Raw genomic sequence first — 14,873 nt, forward strand, 5'->3', positions numbered from 1 at the left:
TTCCCACTAGATTTGTAGGGATAAAGTCTGGATATTGGTTGGCAAATATTTGAAGTCAAGTCATACTATCTAGTCTGGATGAGCCTTGGCAGCCACAAATGTTGCAGACAATTTTAAGGGGAAAGTAAAGGGCAATAAATACTTTAAAAATATTTTCAATTTCTCCCTTTTCACTGATTTCTTTCTCTCTGCCTACAAACTTAGTTTTCAGTATCCTAGAAACACTGTCCCTTCATGCTGCTTGACCCTCAAGATACCATCATCCCATTCCTCACCTCCTCAGTTTTCTCCTGCATTTGGTTATTGGCCACAATCTATAGATCAGTTCTGCCTAGGAGATTGCTGCTAGCCTCTTAATGACCAGGTCTTTAGTTTCTGCCTGTTTCTTATCATCAGCAAATACTCACTCTATGTTCTCTCAATATAATTTACTATGGTGTCTTCAGATAGGACGTCCATGCAAACCATTCCCAAACCTGTACTTCTAGTCTTAGACTGTCTTGAGAGAGAATCATCATAACAGAGCCGAATTTATAACTGCCTGAAGCCATCTTCACTTGGCTTTTCTACTGACACTTCAAAATCAACATGTAAAAATACAAACTGTCTTATCTACTACTGCCAAGTTTGACACATTCCATATTTCAGTTAATGGCTCTAGTGATTTCGGAACTGTGAATACAATAACCCAAGTTTACATTATAGTTTTTGAGGGGACTATGTTCATTGGGATTGCATTCCCCAAACACTAATTAAGCAACAGAAAAACAGAAATTATCTCAATGCTGAACCTACAAACAAAATTCACAGTACAAAAAGAAGTGTGTTCTGTTCTTCTTCTTGCATTTCTTTGCTATAATTCCCAGCGCACATTCCAGACTGATAATCCCTTTCAGGGGAATCCCATTTAACAACAACAAAAAAGGGTACTGTAAACTCCACAAAACAATTGTTCTAAAATTTAGTATCTATTCCTAATTTAAAAAAATTTTAAACCCTTTTCCACCCTAGTTAATAAGTAACTTGTGGGATAGTACTAGGTGACTACGTGAATTTCTTGGCTAAGAACTTTTCATCCCCTGGCTGTTAGGATCCAGTGATCATCTTTACCTGAAATGATTTTACATTAGTGATTTAAAAACGGTGACTTGGAAATAATTATATCATTTCTTTTACATTTTACCTTTAGTAGCTATCATTCCCCTTCCCATCTTTGTTGAAAACTGTTATAAATTCATGAAATCTATGACAAAAAATTTTTTGGATTGTGTTATCTATCACTATGTCATTATTCTTTCTGATACTCAAATTGCCCTAAATTTGGCCAATGGGACTGTCTTCAATTAAACCCTGTATCCTTTATTATGTCCTATTTGTCTTAAAAAAATTTTCCCCCATTGGTTTGAGAGAGGGGGATAAGGGACAGATAGATAGAGAGATAGACAGATAGATAAGCATCAACTCGTTGCTCCACTTAATTGTTCCACTTAGCTGTGCACTTATTGGTTGCTTCTTGTATGTGCCCTGACCAGAGATCCAACTCGGGATCCCAGCACACTGGATGACACTATACACACAGACCCACCAGGCCAGGCCTATCCTACTTGTCTTTGATCACTACATTGTTTTCTGGCACAAGAAAATGTTTCGAGTTTCCTGGCCTCAGAACTAGAATTAGCTCTGGCTACTTTTTATTTATTTATTTATTTATTTATTTTTGTGACAGAGAGAAAGTAAGAGGGAAAGGTATGGACAGACAGACAGAAAGAGAGATGAGAAGCATCAATTCTTCGTGTGGCTCCTTATCACCTTAGTTGTTCATTGATTGCTTTCTCATATGTGCCTTGACTGGGGGGCTACAGCAGAGCGAGTGACCCCTTGCTCAAGCCAGCGACCCTGGGCTCAAGCCAGAGACCTTGCGCTTCAAGCCAGTGACCTTTGGGCTCAAGCCAGCAACTATGGGGTCATGTCTATGATTCCATGCTCAATCCAGTGAGCCCGTGCTCAAGCTCACAACCTTGCGGTTTTGAACCTGGATCCTCTGCATTCCAGTCTGATACTCTATCTACTGTACCACAGCCTGGTTAGGCAAAATATATTTATTTTTTTTAAACTATAAATTTAATATACTCTGAAGAAATACCTCTGGCAGTATGAAGATACATATAGAGGGTTATTTGTCGCAGCTTTGTTTGTAATTGCAAAATACTGGGGACAATCTAAATGTCTATATATAGGAGAGTGGTACACTATAACACATCTCCACAATGGAATACTAGACAGCTGTAAAAATAAATATAAATCTTTATGAACTTATATAGACTGACTTCCAGAATACTCTGCTAAATAGAAAAAGAAACCAAAGGGCAAATACTTTTCCATCCTATAAGAAAAAAAATCTATGGACCTGGCTGGGTAGCTCAGTTGGTTAGAACATCATCCAATACACAAGGTTGTGAGTTTGATCCCCAGACCTGTCATACAAGAATCAACCGATGAATGTATAAACAAATGGAACAAAAAAATCAATGTCTCTCTCTCTCTTTCTCTTTCCCTTCCTTTATCTCTAAAATAAATCAATCAATAAAAATAAAAAGAAAAGGATGTGTAAAAATAAATGTATGTGTTCATCGTGCAAAAGAAACATAGGATGTTGCTAAATGAAAACCTATAAAAAGATGTTTTAAAATCGTGAAATCAATCCCACATGACTCTGTTACTATACTAAAAGTATTAAATAATACTATTGAATTTGATGAATTATATGGTAAGTGAATTGTACTTCAATAAGGCTCTTTTTAAGAAGTCAAGGTCAAGTTTATTTTAAAACAGAAAAAAAGGAGCCCTGGCCGGTTGGCTCAGTGGTAGAGCATCAGCCTGGCATGCAGGAGTCCCGGGTTCGATTCCCAGCCAGGGCACACAGGAGACCCACCCATCTGCTTCTCCACCCCTCCCCCTCTCCTTCCTCTTTGTCTCTCTCTTCCCCTCCCGCAGCCAAGCTCCATTGGAGCAAAAGATAGCCCGGGGCTCTGGGGATGGCTCCTTGGCCTCTGCCTCAGGCGCTAGAGTGGCTCTGGTCCTGACAGAGCGATGCCCCGGATGGGCAGAGCATCGCCCCCTGGTGGGCGTGCTGTGTGGATCCCGGTCGGGCACATGCAGGAGTCTGACTGCCTCCCCGTTTCCAGCTTCAGAAAAATACAAAAAATATAAATAAATAAAAAAAAAGAAAAAAAGGAAAAAGAAAAGCAATTCCTCCATTTGTGCTTTAGCACTTTAGACCCTCTCTCTTCCTGACTCCTCTGTAATATTACTCCATGAATTATTCTCTCTTTCCTGTACCCTCAATTACTTTTTCTTCCATTGGCTTCTTCACCATGCTCATTTCCCCCCCTCATAAGAATAGGGCTCTCTCAATCAAGAGTTTCTCAGTAGGTGATGCTCCAAACTTCCTCTTTCCCTCTATATCTAGCAATCTTGAAAAAATATTTCTATCAGATTACTTTTGGCTATAACTCAGAATGGCTTAAACAAAATTACCTTTACTGTTACATAATCTTTTTTGAAGACAGATTCGTTCTATGGTGGCTCATTCATCAGCTCAACATCATCATGGACCAAATTATTTAGGATTTAGATTTGGCTGCTTTAAAAAAAAATTACAGTGACTTAAAACATATTTATTTCTCTCTCATGAAATAATTTAAGCATAAGCCATCCAAGGCTAATATGGTCATTTCAAAATACCAAGAACCCAAGCTGTTTATACTTTCTTCCATCCTTAACTTGAGACTTCTATAGTATTTATATAATAATCCAAGATGGCTGCTTGGGCATTCACATCCTAATTCCAGTCAGATAGAAGGGAACAAGATGCAGATCCATTCTAAGAGTGCAACCCAGAAGTTGCACATATCACTTCTATTCAAATACTAATGACCACTATACATCCCACCTAATTGATACCATGTATCCAACTAAACTTTAGGGGATCTAATATTAAAAAAGAAGGGAAATAGGTATTGGAGATTACTTGGACCAAGGTGGCACTCTATCATCCCCAGTGTGTTGACTTCTTTTTTCTTTTTTTAATTTATTAATTTTACAGAGGGGGGGGGAGCGAGAAGTATCAACTCATAGTTGCTTCACTTCAGTTGTTCAATGCTTGCTTGTTGTATGTGCCTTGACTGGGTAAGCCAGGGTTTCAAACCAACAACCTAAGCATTGCAGGTTGACGCTTTATCCATTGTGCCACCATAGGCCAGGCTTGGCTTATTTTCTAATGAGGGCTCTTCTCATGGCTTCAAAATGGTATCTGCTATTCTAGTTATCAGAGGCAGATAGCTATGTCTAGAGACCAAAAAAAGGCATATCTGTGTTGTGTGTACCTTGTTTAAGGTGGGGAACCTTCTTAGGAGCACTCCAGCAGACTTTTTCTCATGTGTCATTGTCCAGGATTATCTAAGCCTAAATCATTCCTTTAACTAGAGGAATGAGGCTGGGTCCATCAAGATTTATCCCCTAGGATTGGGGGATGTCTCAGTCTCTCCAGTGGACATAGCCACTCAGAAAATATCAGCAAAATTGTGGTTCTAATAGTAAGAAGAGAGAGGATAGTATTTTAGCACAAGGCATAAGTGGAAGTCCATGCTATTGAATCCACATTTAGCCTCCATTCCTAATCTCACACAGATCCACTGAACCAGCACTAAGTGACTGGAGGTATTTAAAGTTTTTAATATTCCACATTAAAACTATTTTGTCACGAGCCACAGATGAGTTAAAGGGAAAGACATCTCTTTCAGTCTTTAACAATGGCACTAATTTCTATAATTCCCTCATGGGTAAAGTTTAATTTTGCTTTTCTACTGTGGCACACGGGCAGGTAATTAACTGGGGAGGTTTCACTTGGCTCTTCTAATCATAATAGCCCTAATTTACATAAGCCTAAAGTAGCGATTCTGCTACTCAATATACTACTCCCACATACATTTTGGGACTGGAAAAATAACCCCACACAGGTCTTCAGACCCACTGTATCCACTATTAAATGTACCTGAATCAAGACTAGACTTGACTTTTTTAAGTCTCAATTTTGATTATTGGTATTTTGTTGCTATTTTGAGATTGCAGGGATTAATATGTAGAGCCAATATTATTATACTCTAGAAGGTGTGTGAATTCTCCATTCCTCGGTTCACAATCACCCTGGTAAAGGTCACAAGTCCATCTGGAATTGCCTCAGAGGAGATTCACTGTTTCTACCTGGCTCCAGTGCAGGACCCCTCCTCAAAGGAACCTGGCCTCTCTGTCTCCACTAAGGGACTCCTGGTTTGTGAACTGGCTTTAGCCTAGGAGTTGGGTGATATATCTTAATCTCCATTATAGTGATTTCAGCTAGGTTTCTTCTTTCAGACCTCGAATTTTTCTTAGTATGTCAAGTAGCACTTAAGTAGGCTGCTGGTTTCATTCATTCCTAGAGACTTAGTGATCACAGATCACCACCAAAGGCACATACTGGAAAGATCTTTGTAGTCAAACACCCTGATTATCATTTATTCTTGAGGGTTATCATGGTAATTGCATTGAACATGGTGTTTTTTTTTAATTTTTTTTTTTCTTTTACAGAGACAGAGAGAGAATCAGAGTGAGGGATAGACAGGGACAGACAGACAGGAACGGAGAGATGAGAAGCATTAATCATTAGTTTTTCGTTGTGCATTGCGGCACCTTAGTTGTTCATTGATTACTTTCTCATATGTGCCTTGACTAAGGGCCTTTGGCAGACCGAGTAACCCCTTGCTCGAGTCAGCGACCGTGGGTCCAAGCTGGTTAGCTTTTGCTCAAACCAGATGAGCTGCGCTCAAGCTGGCGACCTCGGGGTCTCGAACCTGGGTCCTCGGCATCCTAGTCCAACGCTCTATCCACTGCGCCACCACCTGGTGAGGAGCTTTGAACATGTTTTGACAGATAAGAATACCCACCTGGCATTAACCAGGATGTCAATATTTCTATTGAATCATGGATTTCCATTTCAATGTACCACCTCCAACATCATATCTGAGAATAGCCACCATGGAATTTTTCAAGGATATTTGTGGCTCAATGCATTGATAAAAGTGAATTTTATGGGCCCTCCTAGGGATGGTATGGGTAGAGAATAACTAAACAGGATGCACATAATAGAGCAAGTCCAACACTCCCATCTGCATGAATCTCAAGATTCTTTCCTCTACAGTAGTGGTAGTCAATCTGGTCCCTACCGCCCACTAGTGGGCATTCCAGCTTTCACGCTGGGCATGAAAACTTTGGTAGTGGAGCAACCAAAGTATAAATAAAAAGATTTAACTATAGTAAATTTTATAAAGATTTATTCTGCCAAACTTAGCAAAAATCCAACATAAAGTACTTGGTAAGTAATTATCATATGCTTTAACTTGCTGTAACTCTGCTTTATAAATTTTATAAAGTAAAGTTACTTCCCTACTTTGTAAATCACCATTACTGTGGAACCAGTGGGCGGTTAGAAAATTTTACTACTAACAGAGATACAAAAGTGGGCGGTAGGTATAAAAGGTTGACTACCCCTGGTCTACAGTATGACAAGGAAGTTCTAGCATCTCAGCATATAGACCACCAGTTTAAAGTAACCAAATTAGAAGGACTACCAGTTGCTCAAATCAACAAATCAAATCTGAACAAATCAAATGAAATATTTGGCAAGACCCGTAATTCTTTCAGTCCATAAGCTCACTTCTTCAAGAACAGGTCTTGTCCTTCTCCATCAGGGTTATGCTAAAATCTAACTCCTATTCCAAGATGTCAACCTCATTCATATTTGTCCAAATGCTCCCGTTTCATGCAGTAGCATCACAGTTCTTCTCCATCAGTGCTCTTACCTTCGCATAACAGATCTAGGTCTCACATTAAATTGACATTGCAACTCTGTGGCCTTTACCATTAGGCCCTGGGCTTGATCTTCAGCCATACCGGCCTGCAGCTATAAGAGATAATAGGTTTCTTCCAAGCTATCAAAGAAGTTTTCTAATTTCTACTCATGCCTTAAATTTGGAATTCAAGGCTCTGTGTCTTTTTTCCTATGTATTCTCAAAGAAGCAGTCAGAGCAAATGATAACACAGTTTTAGTAATCATCACTGTCAAAACAGCTAAGTGCTAGAGGTTGATCTTTCAAAGTTATACTCTCCATCAGCATTCCACCACTTGCCACTACTGATAATTATTTAAGTAATTGTGATGCCACTCCATGTTACGAAATACTATTGTTCCATTTTTCATAACAAATAGTTTATACAGGTAATCATCAGATATGTGAGTAATACCATCCCAGAAACTGAGTGTCTTTTTCCTAAGGTTACTTCCAATTTCTCTATCAATCAGGGTTCTGGCAAGAAAACAGTAGCACAGAAGGAGACTCTAATGAAAGGACTATTTATAAAAATGAAGGCAAGGTTAAGAAACCAACAAGGGATAGTGAAGCATAATGAAACTAGCAACAGTGGGGAACCATTATCATCCTTACCCTAAAGGGTCAAGGAAGCCCTGGCCGGTTGGCTCAGCGGTAGAGCGTCGGCCTAGCGTGCGGAGGACCCGGGTTCGATTCCCGGCCAGGGCACATAGGAGAAGCGCCCATTTGCTTCTCCACCCCTCCGCGGCGCTTTCCTCTCTGTCTCTCTCTTCCCCTCCCGCAGCCAAGGCTCCATTGGAGCAAAGATGGCCCGGGCGCTGGGCATGGCTCTGTGGCCTCTGCCTCAGGCGCTAGAGTGGCTCTGGTCGCAATATGGCGACGCCCAGGATGGGCAGAGCATCGCCCCCTGGGGGGCAGAGCACCGCCCCTGGTGGGCGTGCCGGGTGGATCCCGGTCGGGCGCATGCGGGAGTCTGTCTGACTGTCTCTCCCTGTTTCCAGCTTTAGAAAAATGAAAAAAGAAAAAAAAAAAAAAAAAAAGGGTCAAGGAAAAAAAGAACTTACTAGAATCTTGAAAGAGCTGTATAACTGTAGTATAGGGCCACAGCCAGGCATTGTGGCCTCTTCTGCACAAGTTTCTCAGAATACTAGCCTATATGAGATATAAGCAAACTTTAGGCATCACTTCTGAATATTATACTCATGTTGTGAGGAAATTGATAAGAACAACATCAAGTTATTTGTAATATGTATCACAGTTATTGAATTTGCAGACAGGACCAATTTGTGAGTTGAATACAGGAATCCTACTACCAATTCTCATGTAAATCTTAAAACCACCATGTTGGGATCAGTGTAACAGAAACAGCATTTTAACATATCAGAGGAGCAATTCAAGCTGGATAAAAAAGGGATGTGCACTGTCTTCCTCAACTCTTCTTTTTATAACTCCCATCCTAATGATGATACTGATTCTGAATGAGATACATGTTCTACTCTATCCAGAACAAAATAGATTTCTCCTATACATACTTTGAGAATGTGGTTTTTACCTCACAGAAAACTGGCTCTAATTAGTAAAAGAAATAATAGTTTAACTATTTGAAAATCTAAATCATAATTATGGCAGATGTCTTCCAACATTTACTTATATTTAACAAACCTATAGAACAGTCAATTCAATCACATTGAGTTACACTTTGCAATTAGTTTATGTTGGAAGATTCATCAGATTATATTGCTTAAACCTATATGTTCCATAGACTAAAATATTGTCCTGATGTTCTGTTCTGTCACACTTGAGGGTTTTAATTAGCCATTCCATCTTGCATAAATTATAAACTTTACCTATATATTTTTTTATTATTTTATTTTTTATTATTTATTGATTGATTTTTGAGAGACAGAGAGTGGAGGGAGAGCATTCATTTGTTGCTCCACTTAGTTGTGCATTCACCAGTTGCTTCCTGTATGTGCTCTGATAGGGGATGGAAGGCACAACCCTTGGCGTTTTGGGATGATACTCTAACTGACTGGACTACTGGGCCCCGGCCTGTGAACTTACCTATATATAAGTTAAAAATGTTTATGTCTCCAATTTTTAAAAATTCAGTTTTGGCTAAAGCTGAAACCAGATGCCACAGATTAAAATGAAAATTTTACTAAAAATATATGAAAGAAGGGGAAAATACTGCAAAGCATAGAACCATTATGGATTGTTATATAAATTACAGTAAAAGCTGAATGTATTTACATATCAGATACTATGAAGACACTAAGAAAACAAGATAATTAGGCTGGGATGAAGGGCCTGTCAAGCCATAGTTATTCTTATTCTATACCTTGTTGTTATAAAATTGGGTATGTAAAAACTCTATTAGCTATAATTTTTATTATTATGTAACCATCAACCTTGAAATGGTGTACTTGTTTAGCACATAAAGTTAAATTTATACACTTTATTTTATAAAATTGAATTTCTTTAACAATCATGTAATATTTAACCACGAGCTATGACTTCACTGATCTTATTAAAATTAACTCAATCAGTATTTTAAAATCCTTAAGATTCTTTTGGAGTTAGTATAAAGCAAATGCTTTCCTCTTTGCATCAATTGTGGTACAAGTAAAATAATGATTACAGCAGACACATTTTTTAACCACCACATAGAATCTTGACTTTTTCCATGCTATCCACTTCTGAGTTGATGGTCAAAGCATATGGATCTGCCATTACTGGCAACATAAACCTTGTTGAAACCTATGACCTCAAATTTTCTATTGCCTAATTCATATTAAACATTGTGCTTCAAGACTAATGTGTTTGAAGAATTATCAGAGGGACATTATTCTTATTTCAAACTGGGAATTCAAAGTTTCCACTTTATGAATGCCCATAAGGTAAATTTTTCTGGTCTTAGTATCAGGGAAAAAGATTGTGATCTCAAAAATACTATAAAATCCTCTGTGTTGGATAATTTGTTAAATTGTTCCACTATTATTTTCTCTCTCTTTAACATCATACCTATTGCCTCATTTACTTATTTTTTTATTATAGTATGTATTTTCTGTATGATGCCTCAAATCATCTGTGGAATAATGTAGGTATAAATAAGTATGAATAAATAAATCTCAGACTAGAGAAAGGATCAATCCTTATAGGGTCAGAAGAGAAAAAAGAACCTATGACAGTAAACAAGTATTAGAATACCAATAGAACATTTGAAATGATTTTGAGTCATTGAAGCCAAAAGTATGTACCCACCAAAACAAGTGCCAAGAGGCTTTGAAAGAAGGAACTGTTCTTCAACAATTTTTTCAATACAGCAAACACATAGGCTTTGTCCATAGAGCATGTAAGTCTGAGCTTACTTTCATGTTCTCTAAATAAGAGCCCTTTGTGCACTGAGCACAAGAAAATACATATATTCCCTATCTTGTTAAGGTGTGAATTTAATTTCTACATTATATAATTGATTACAATGATCAACAGGAGCACACTGCCCAAGAACAGAATTGTAGGTTCAAAGCCACAAACCAACATCTGTAACTTGTTCTTTTAGATTTTGTCATTCAATGTGTTGGCTGAGTGTTATCTGGCTTTTCTGTTCAAAACTCTCACTGGGCTCTTTAAATAACTTTGCCACTATACATAAATCCAGCAAATTTATTTCTACCTTCATAACAAGGCTGGAACTGAAACTGCAAGACAGCTTGTGAAATAGCCAAATTACTTCCTTGAAATCCTGTTTAATATTCTGTGCATTGTTAAGTATTTTAAAACCTCTTATATTTGATTACCCTCTTTAGTGTTCTGTAAAATGCTTTACAAACGCTTTCTCAGATGTCAAATGCAAAACTTTAACCTTTCAAGCTGCAGGGAAGGATAGTGAGATATTGCCAACTACGCGGTCTTGTCCCAGATTACATATTGAGGAAGTGGTAGAACGAGGACCAGGTCGTGGTCCCTGCCTTTGTTTTAGCTTTTGCACAACTCCTGATCCACTGTAAGGGGTAATACCCGCGGTGAGACATAATGTGTGTCCAACAGGAATAGAGGCCATTGAGACTTCCTAGGAATTCCAGTTTTCGGAAATGTCTTCGGAAAACTCCGTCGAAGACAGGTTGTGCAGGTGTGCAGTGAAGCCTTCAACTGTATAGTTTGCAAAACAGGAAGGTGCAGTAGGGTGTGCCGCGATTTAGTTCACCTGGCACTCCCCCACCTCCTCCCCACTGCCAGGTTACTTCTGGCCCAGTGCCCTGAACGTACCTTTTCCTCGTTGAGCTGGGAAGACTGCGTTCCCTTCGCCCTCGTGCCCACCCTTCTCCCTCTACCCGTCACTACATTTACCTGACGAATCTGGGGGCGGCTTAGCGGCGGCCAGTCGACCCACGCACCCCCAGGGGCGTCCCTAATCTCTGCGAGTGGGTAGCCGAGCTTGGGCCCAGAAAAGACGTGCGGGACCAGGGGCGCGCCGGGAGGCTGTCGTTTCCCGACCGAGCCTCAGGGCGGCACTCTGGTCCCGCGGCCAGCGCTTTCGGGCGGGCGGCGTCGACCCACACTGGCCGGGAACGTGTCTCCCGGTGACGCAGCCCCGGGTGGGGAACGTGGCGCGGCAGCAGCGGCGACCGTACGCGCCTCTGCCGCCAGGGAGAGGACGTGCGGTGCAACGGGAGGCAGCGGCGCAAAACTTGGAGCGGCAGGCCGGCGGGCGGGCACTGGGGAGCAGGACGCAGGCGCCGGGACGTAGGACGCAGGCGCCGGCGAGGAAGTAGGTCCCGGGCGAGGCGCTCAACAAAGCGGGGCCGCCCCCCTCAGGTACCGAGCCAGCCCGCGGCCCCGGCAGGCGGAGAAGCCAAGCCGGACAGTTCGCGGCCGGCCGGGGAGGGGAAGGCTGCGGCCGGAACGGAACTGCGGGGTGCCGGGACCTTTCCTGGCCCGCTTCTCCGCGGCCCCCGGCGGGGCGGAAGGGAAGGGGCTGGGCCACTTGGGGTCGTAGCCCGCGGGCATCGACCCGCCTTTGCTTGTCCCTCGTGCAGGCGGAGCTGCGGGCAGAGGCTCCGTGTTGGGAAGCGGCGCCGCCCGTTCTCGTTAGCGGGAATCGGGGCGCCGCGGGCAGAGCCGGCGGGGGCCGGGCGCTGAGCGAAGATGGAGGCCCCGCTGCGGCCTGCCGCGGACATCCTTCGGCGGAACCCGCAGCAGGACTACGAGCTCGTCCAGAGGGTCGGCAGCGGCACCTACGGCGACGTCTATAAGGTGAGGCAGGCCGGCCCCGAGCCAGGCTCTTGTCCTACGCTCGCTGGCTCCCGGGAAGAGGGCCACTTTTTAGCGAAGTATGAGGAAGGGGGAAGATGCTTTTATTGTTGCATCTTGGAGATGAAGCGACTGGGGTCCCGTTTACTCTGTTCAGAATACCCTGTGTTCATTGGTTGCTCAAATCGCTAGCGAGAAGCAGAACTAACCACATCTTTGCAAACCCCTGTTGTACTTTTGCAAGGCATTTTAACGCTTATTTATGGTATTGAAGGGAGTTCGAAACGGCTTATGGAGTTGCGCTTGAGGATGTTCTAGTCTTAGCATGGAAAACTGCTTCATGGAAGACAATACACAGGAAGGAATGTTGATATTCCGACATTTGTATTTAAAAAAAAATTAGAAACGGATAAGCTTAATTTTAAAAGTCGTATGTACAATTTTAACTGTACACAGTCTAATCCTGGGTCAAAACGACGTGAACACAAACATTATCCCATGTAGAAAGATGGTTTTCCTGGCAGAAATTTCATCATTTGTATCAGGTCAAGGATTATTTTCTACTTTCTGGGATTTATAACATCACATGACCAAGAGTGGATAGGAGCTGCAGTGTTTTTAATTGTGCTCTTTTGCATTGTTTGATAGAAATGATGAGGGTGAGTTACTCTTAATTTGTGAGTTAAGAAAACATAGAGAAGCAAATCCAATTCCCTAAATCCACTGAGGCCTTCCAGGATCAGGAGGAAGGATCTTGTTTCAGAATGCCTCGTGCTTTTTGTTCTCTGTTCCAAAAAGGGAGCAGTAATGCATCTCATATGGGTATATTAAGGGAAATTTCGTTTGATTTTGCAACAGCTTTGTATATTGGGTTTAAGAATGATATATGTATTCCATTATTCCAAACAACACTGCTGCATGTAGCTGAAAGGGCCCTGTGTGCCATGTGGGTAATTAACCGGTAGACTCCTCGGGGGCATGGGGGTATGTAGTTGCTTTGCGCAGTTGCTAATGTGGAAGGAAAACATCCTTTATTCCTACTTTTCTGCTTTTGTTTAATATGATCCTTATTAGTATTAATAATTTAAGGTGATGTCATGACAGCTCATGTACTGTTTGATTCTATTGGGATGGACTGCAAAGGGAAGGCTTTCTATTCCTTAAACAGGCGTTTGAATCTTTTGTACTAGGCACTGTTCTAGGTGTGTGGGGTGTTGAATTGTGAGGTAGGTTCAAGCTCTTGGCCTGGTATACCTTTGAATTCAAAGTGGGTAATTATAACAATCCTCTTTTTCTTTATGTAGAATTAGAGGTAATTAACTCAGCTGTTTATCCATGGACTAGTCATTTTGTGGAATGCTCTTTTAAAAAATTGAAATTCCTGTTTGCTTTCTCATTCTTATTTTTTAGTCATCTTTGTCTTATAATTCACTATGTATTTAAGTGTTTTCCCCACAAAATTCCTAAGACCTCTACCTTCTTTATTTATATAAATATAAAAACTAAAGCAGCTCTCTGGAGAAGGATTTTATTCTTGCTAGGGAAAGCAAAGGGTTATATTAAAGGGGCAGCTGATACTTGCCTTTCACCCTGGTACCCTATGCCTCCCTTCCACAGTTTAAACAGAGGATCAAAGACTCAATATTTCACCTCCACTCCTACCCCACATTTATGTCCTGCACCCTTAGATGTATACACTCCTACACTAGGCCAGCTTCTGATTCCTAAACTTCTTCAACTCTGGTTCCTTGTCTTTTGTTTCCCTTTGTTCTAATTACCTGGAATCACCTCCCACCCTCATTTCAACCTGTTTCTTTCCAGCTTGTACATGAAAGCCTTACTAAAATACTCCTCCAGGAGGCTCAAGCACCCCCACTTTTTCTTTCAACCCCATCTACTACTCTCCTTTTCCCTTCATTCTGTTCTAGCCACACTGGCCTGCTTGCTCTTCCTTAAACATAATAATCATACTCTCACCTTTGGGCCTTTGTTTTTGCTGTTCCCCTTGCTCAGAATGCCTTTCCTCACACAGCCATGTGGCTTGCTCCCTCCCCCACTTGCTTTTGCACACGCTCCATCTTTTTTTCCTATTTTTTCGCTTGTACTTATCACCATTTAGCATAATGTTTTACTTATTTTTTATTTACTATCTAGCTCAGTCCACTAACATACTCCATGAAGGCAGTAGTTTTATCTGTCTTGTTCACAGCTCTATGTCTAACGGCACCTAGAATTATGAGTAGAAACAGTAAGTGCTTTCTAAAAATTTGATGAATGAATGAATGAATGAATATCAGTAATTCTTATCACGTAGTTCTATAGGTATATGCTTTTGACATAACAACATTAAGTTAACATTTAATATTCTGTATTTCTGTAATGCCTATCCTGATGTCTTGCATATGTACTTTTTTTTTTTTAATTTTTCTTTTTTTTTTTTTAATAAATTTTTATTAATGGTAATGGGATGACATTAATAAATCAGGGTACATATATTCAAAGAAAACATGTCTAGGTTATTTTGTCATCAAATTATGTTGCAAACCCCTCGCCCAAAGTCAGATTGTCCTCCGCCACCCTCTATCTAGTTCTCTGTGCCCCTCCCCCTCCCCCTAACTCTCTCCCTCCCTCCCTCCCATGTCCTCCCTCCCCCCCCCACCCTTGGTAACCACCACACTCTTGTCCATGTCTCTTAGT

General features: G+C 41.1%; 2 protein-coding genes across 5 annotated transcripts in view; one reads left to right on the forward strand and one right to left on the reverse strand.

Annotated features, from left to right (window-relative positions):
- Positions 1-11,413, reverse strand: part of ATL1 (atlastin GTPase 1) — an 80,053-nt gene extending 68,640 nt beyond the window's left edge. For 2 of the 3 annotated variants that reach the window (XM_066272098.1, XM_066272095.1), the window contains exon 1: positions 11,274-11,413. The gene's annotated coding sequence lies outside the window, so the exon portion shown is untranslated. Of the gene's footprint in view, positions 1-3,537; positions 3,644-4,385; positions 4,401-11,273 lie in introns of those variants that run through there. The other variant, XM_066272097.1, reaches the window with a different exon arrangement.
- Positions 11,414-11,547: 134 nt separating this feature from the next.
- MAP4K5 (mitogen-activated protein kinase kinase kinase kinase 5) overlaps positions 11,548-14,873 on the forward strand; it is a 135,620-nt gene continuing 132,294 nt past the window's right edge. Inside the window, exons 1-2 of one of the 2 annotated variants that reach the window (XM_066272094.1) lie at positions 11,548-11,694; positions 11,963-12,179. In XM_066272094.1, coding sequence (XP_066128191.1) covers positions 12,072-12,179 — 108 coding nt within the window. In that variant the 5' untranslated portion in view covers positions 11,548-11,694; positions 11,963-12,071. Of the gene's footprint in view, positions 11,742-11,962; positions 12,180-14,873 lie in introns of both variants that reach the window. The other variant, XM_066272093.1, reaches the window with a different exon arrangement.

This window comes from Saccopteryx bilineata, chromosome 4 (genome assembly GCF_036850765.1).
Source record: "Saccopteryx bilineata isolate mSacBil1 chromosome 4, mSacBil1_pri_phased_curated, whole genome shotgun sequence".
Classification (NCBI taxonomy): Eukaryota; Metazoa; Chordata; class Mammalia; order Chiroptera; family Emballonuridae; genus Saccopteryx; species Saccopteryx bilineata.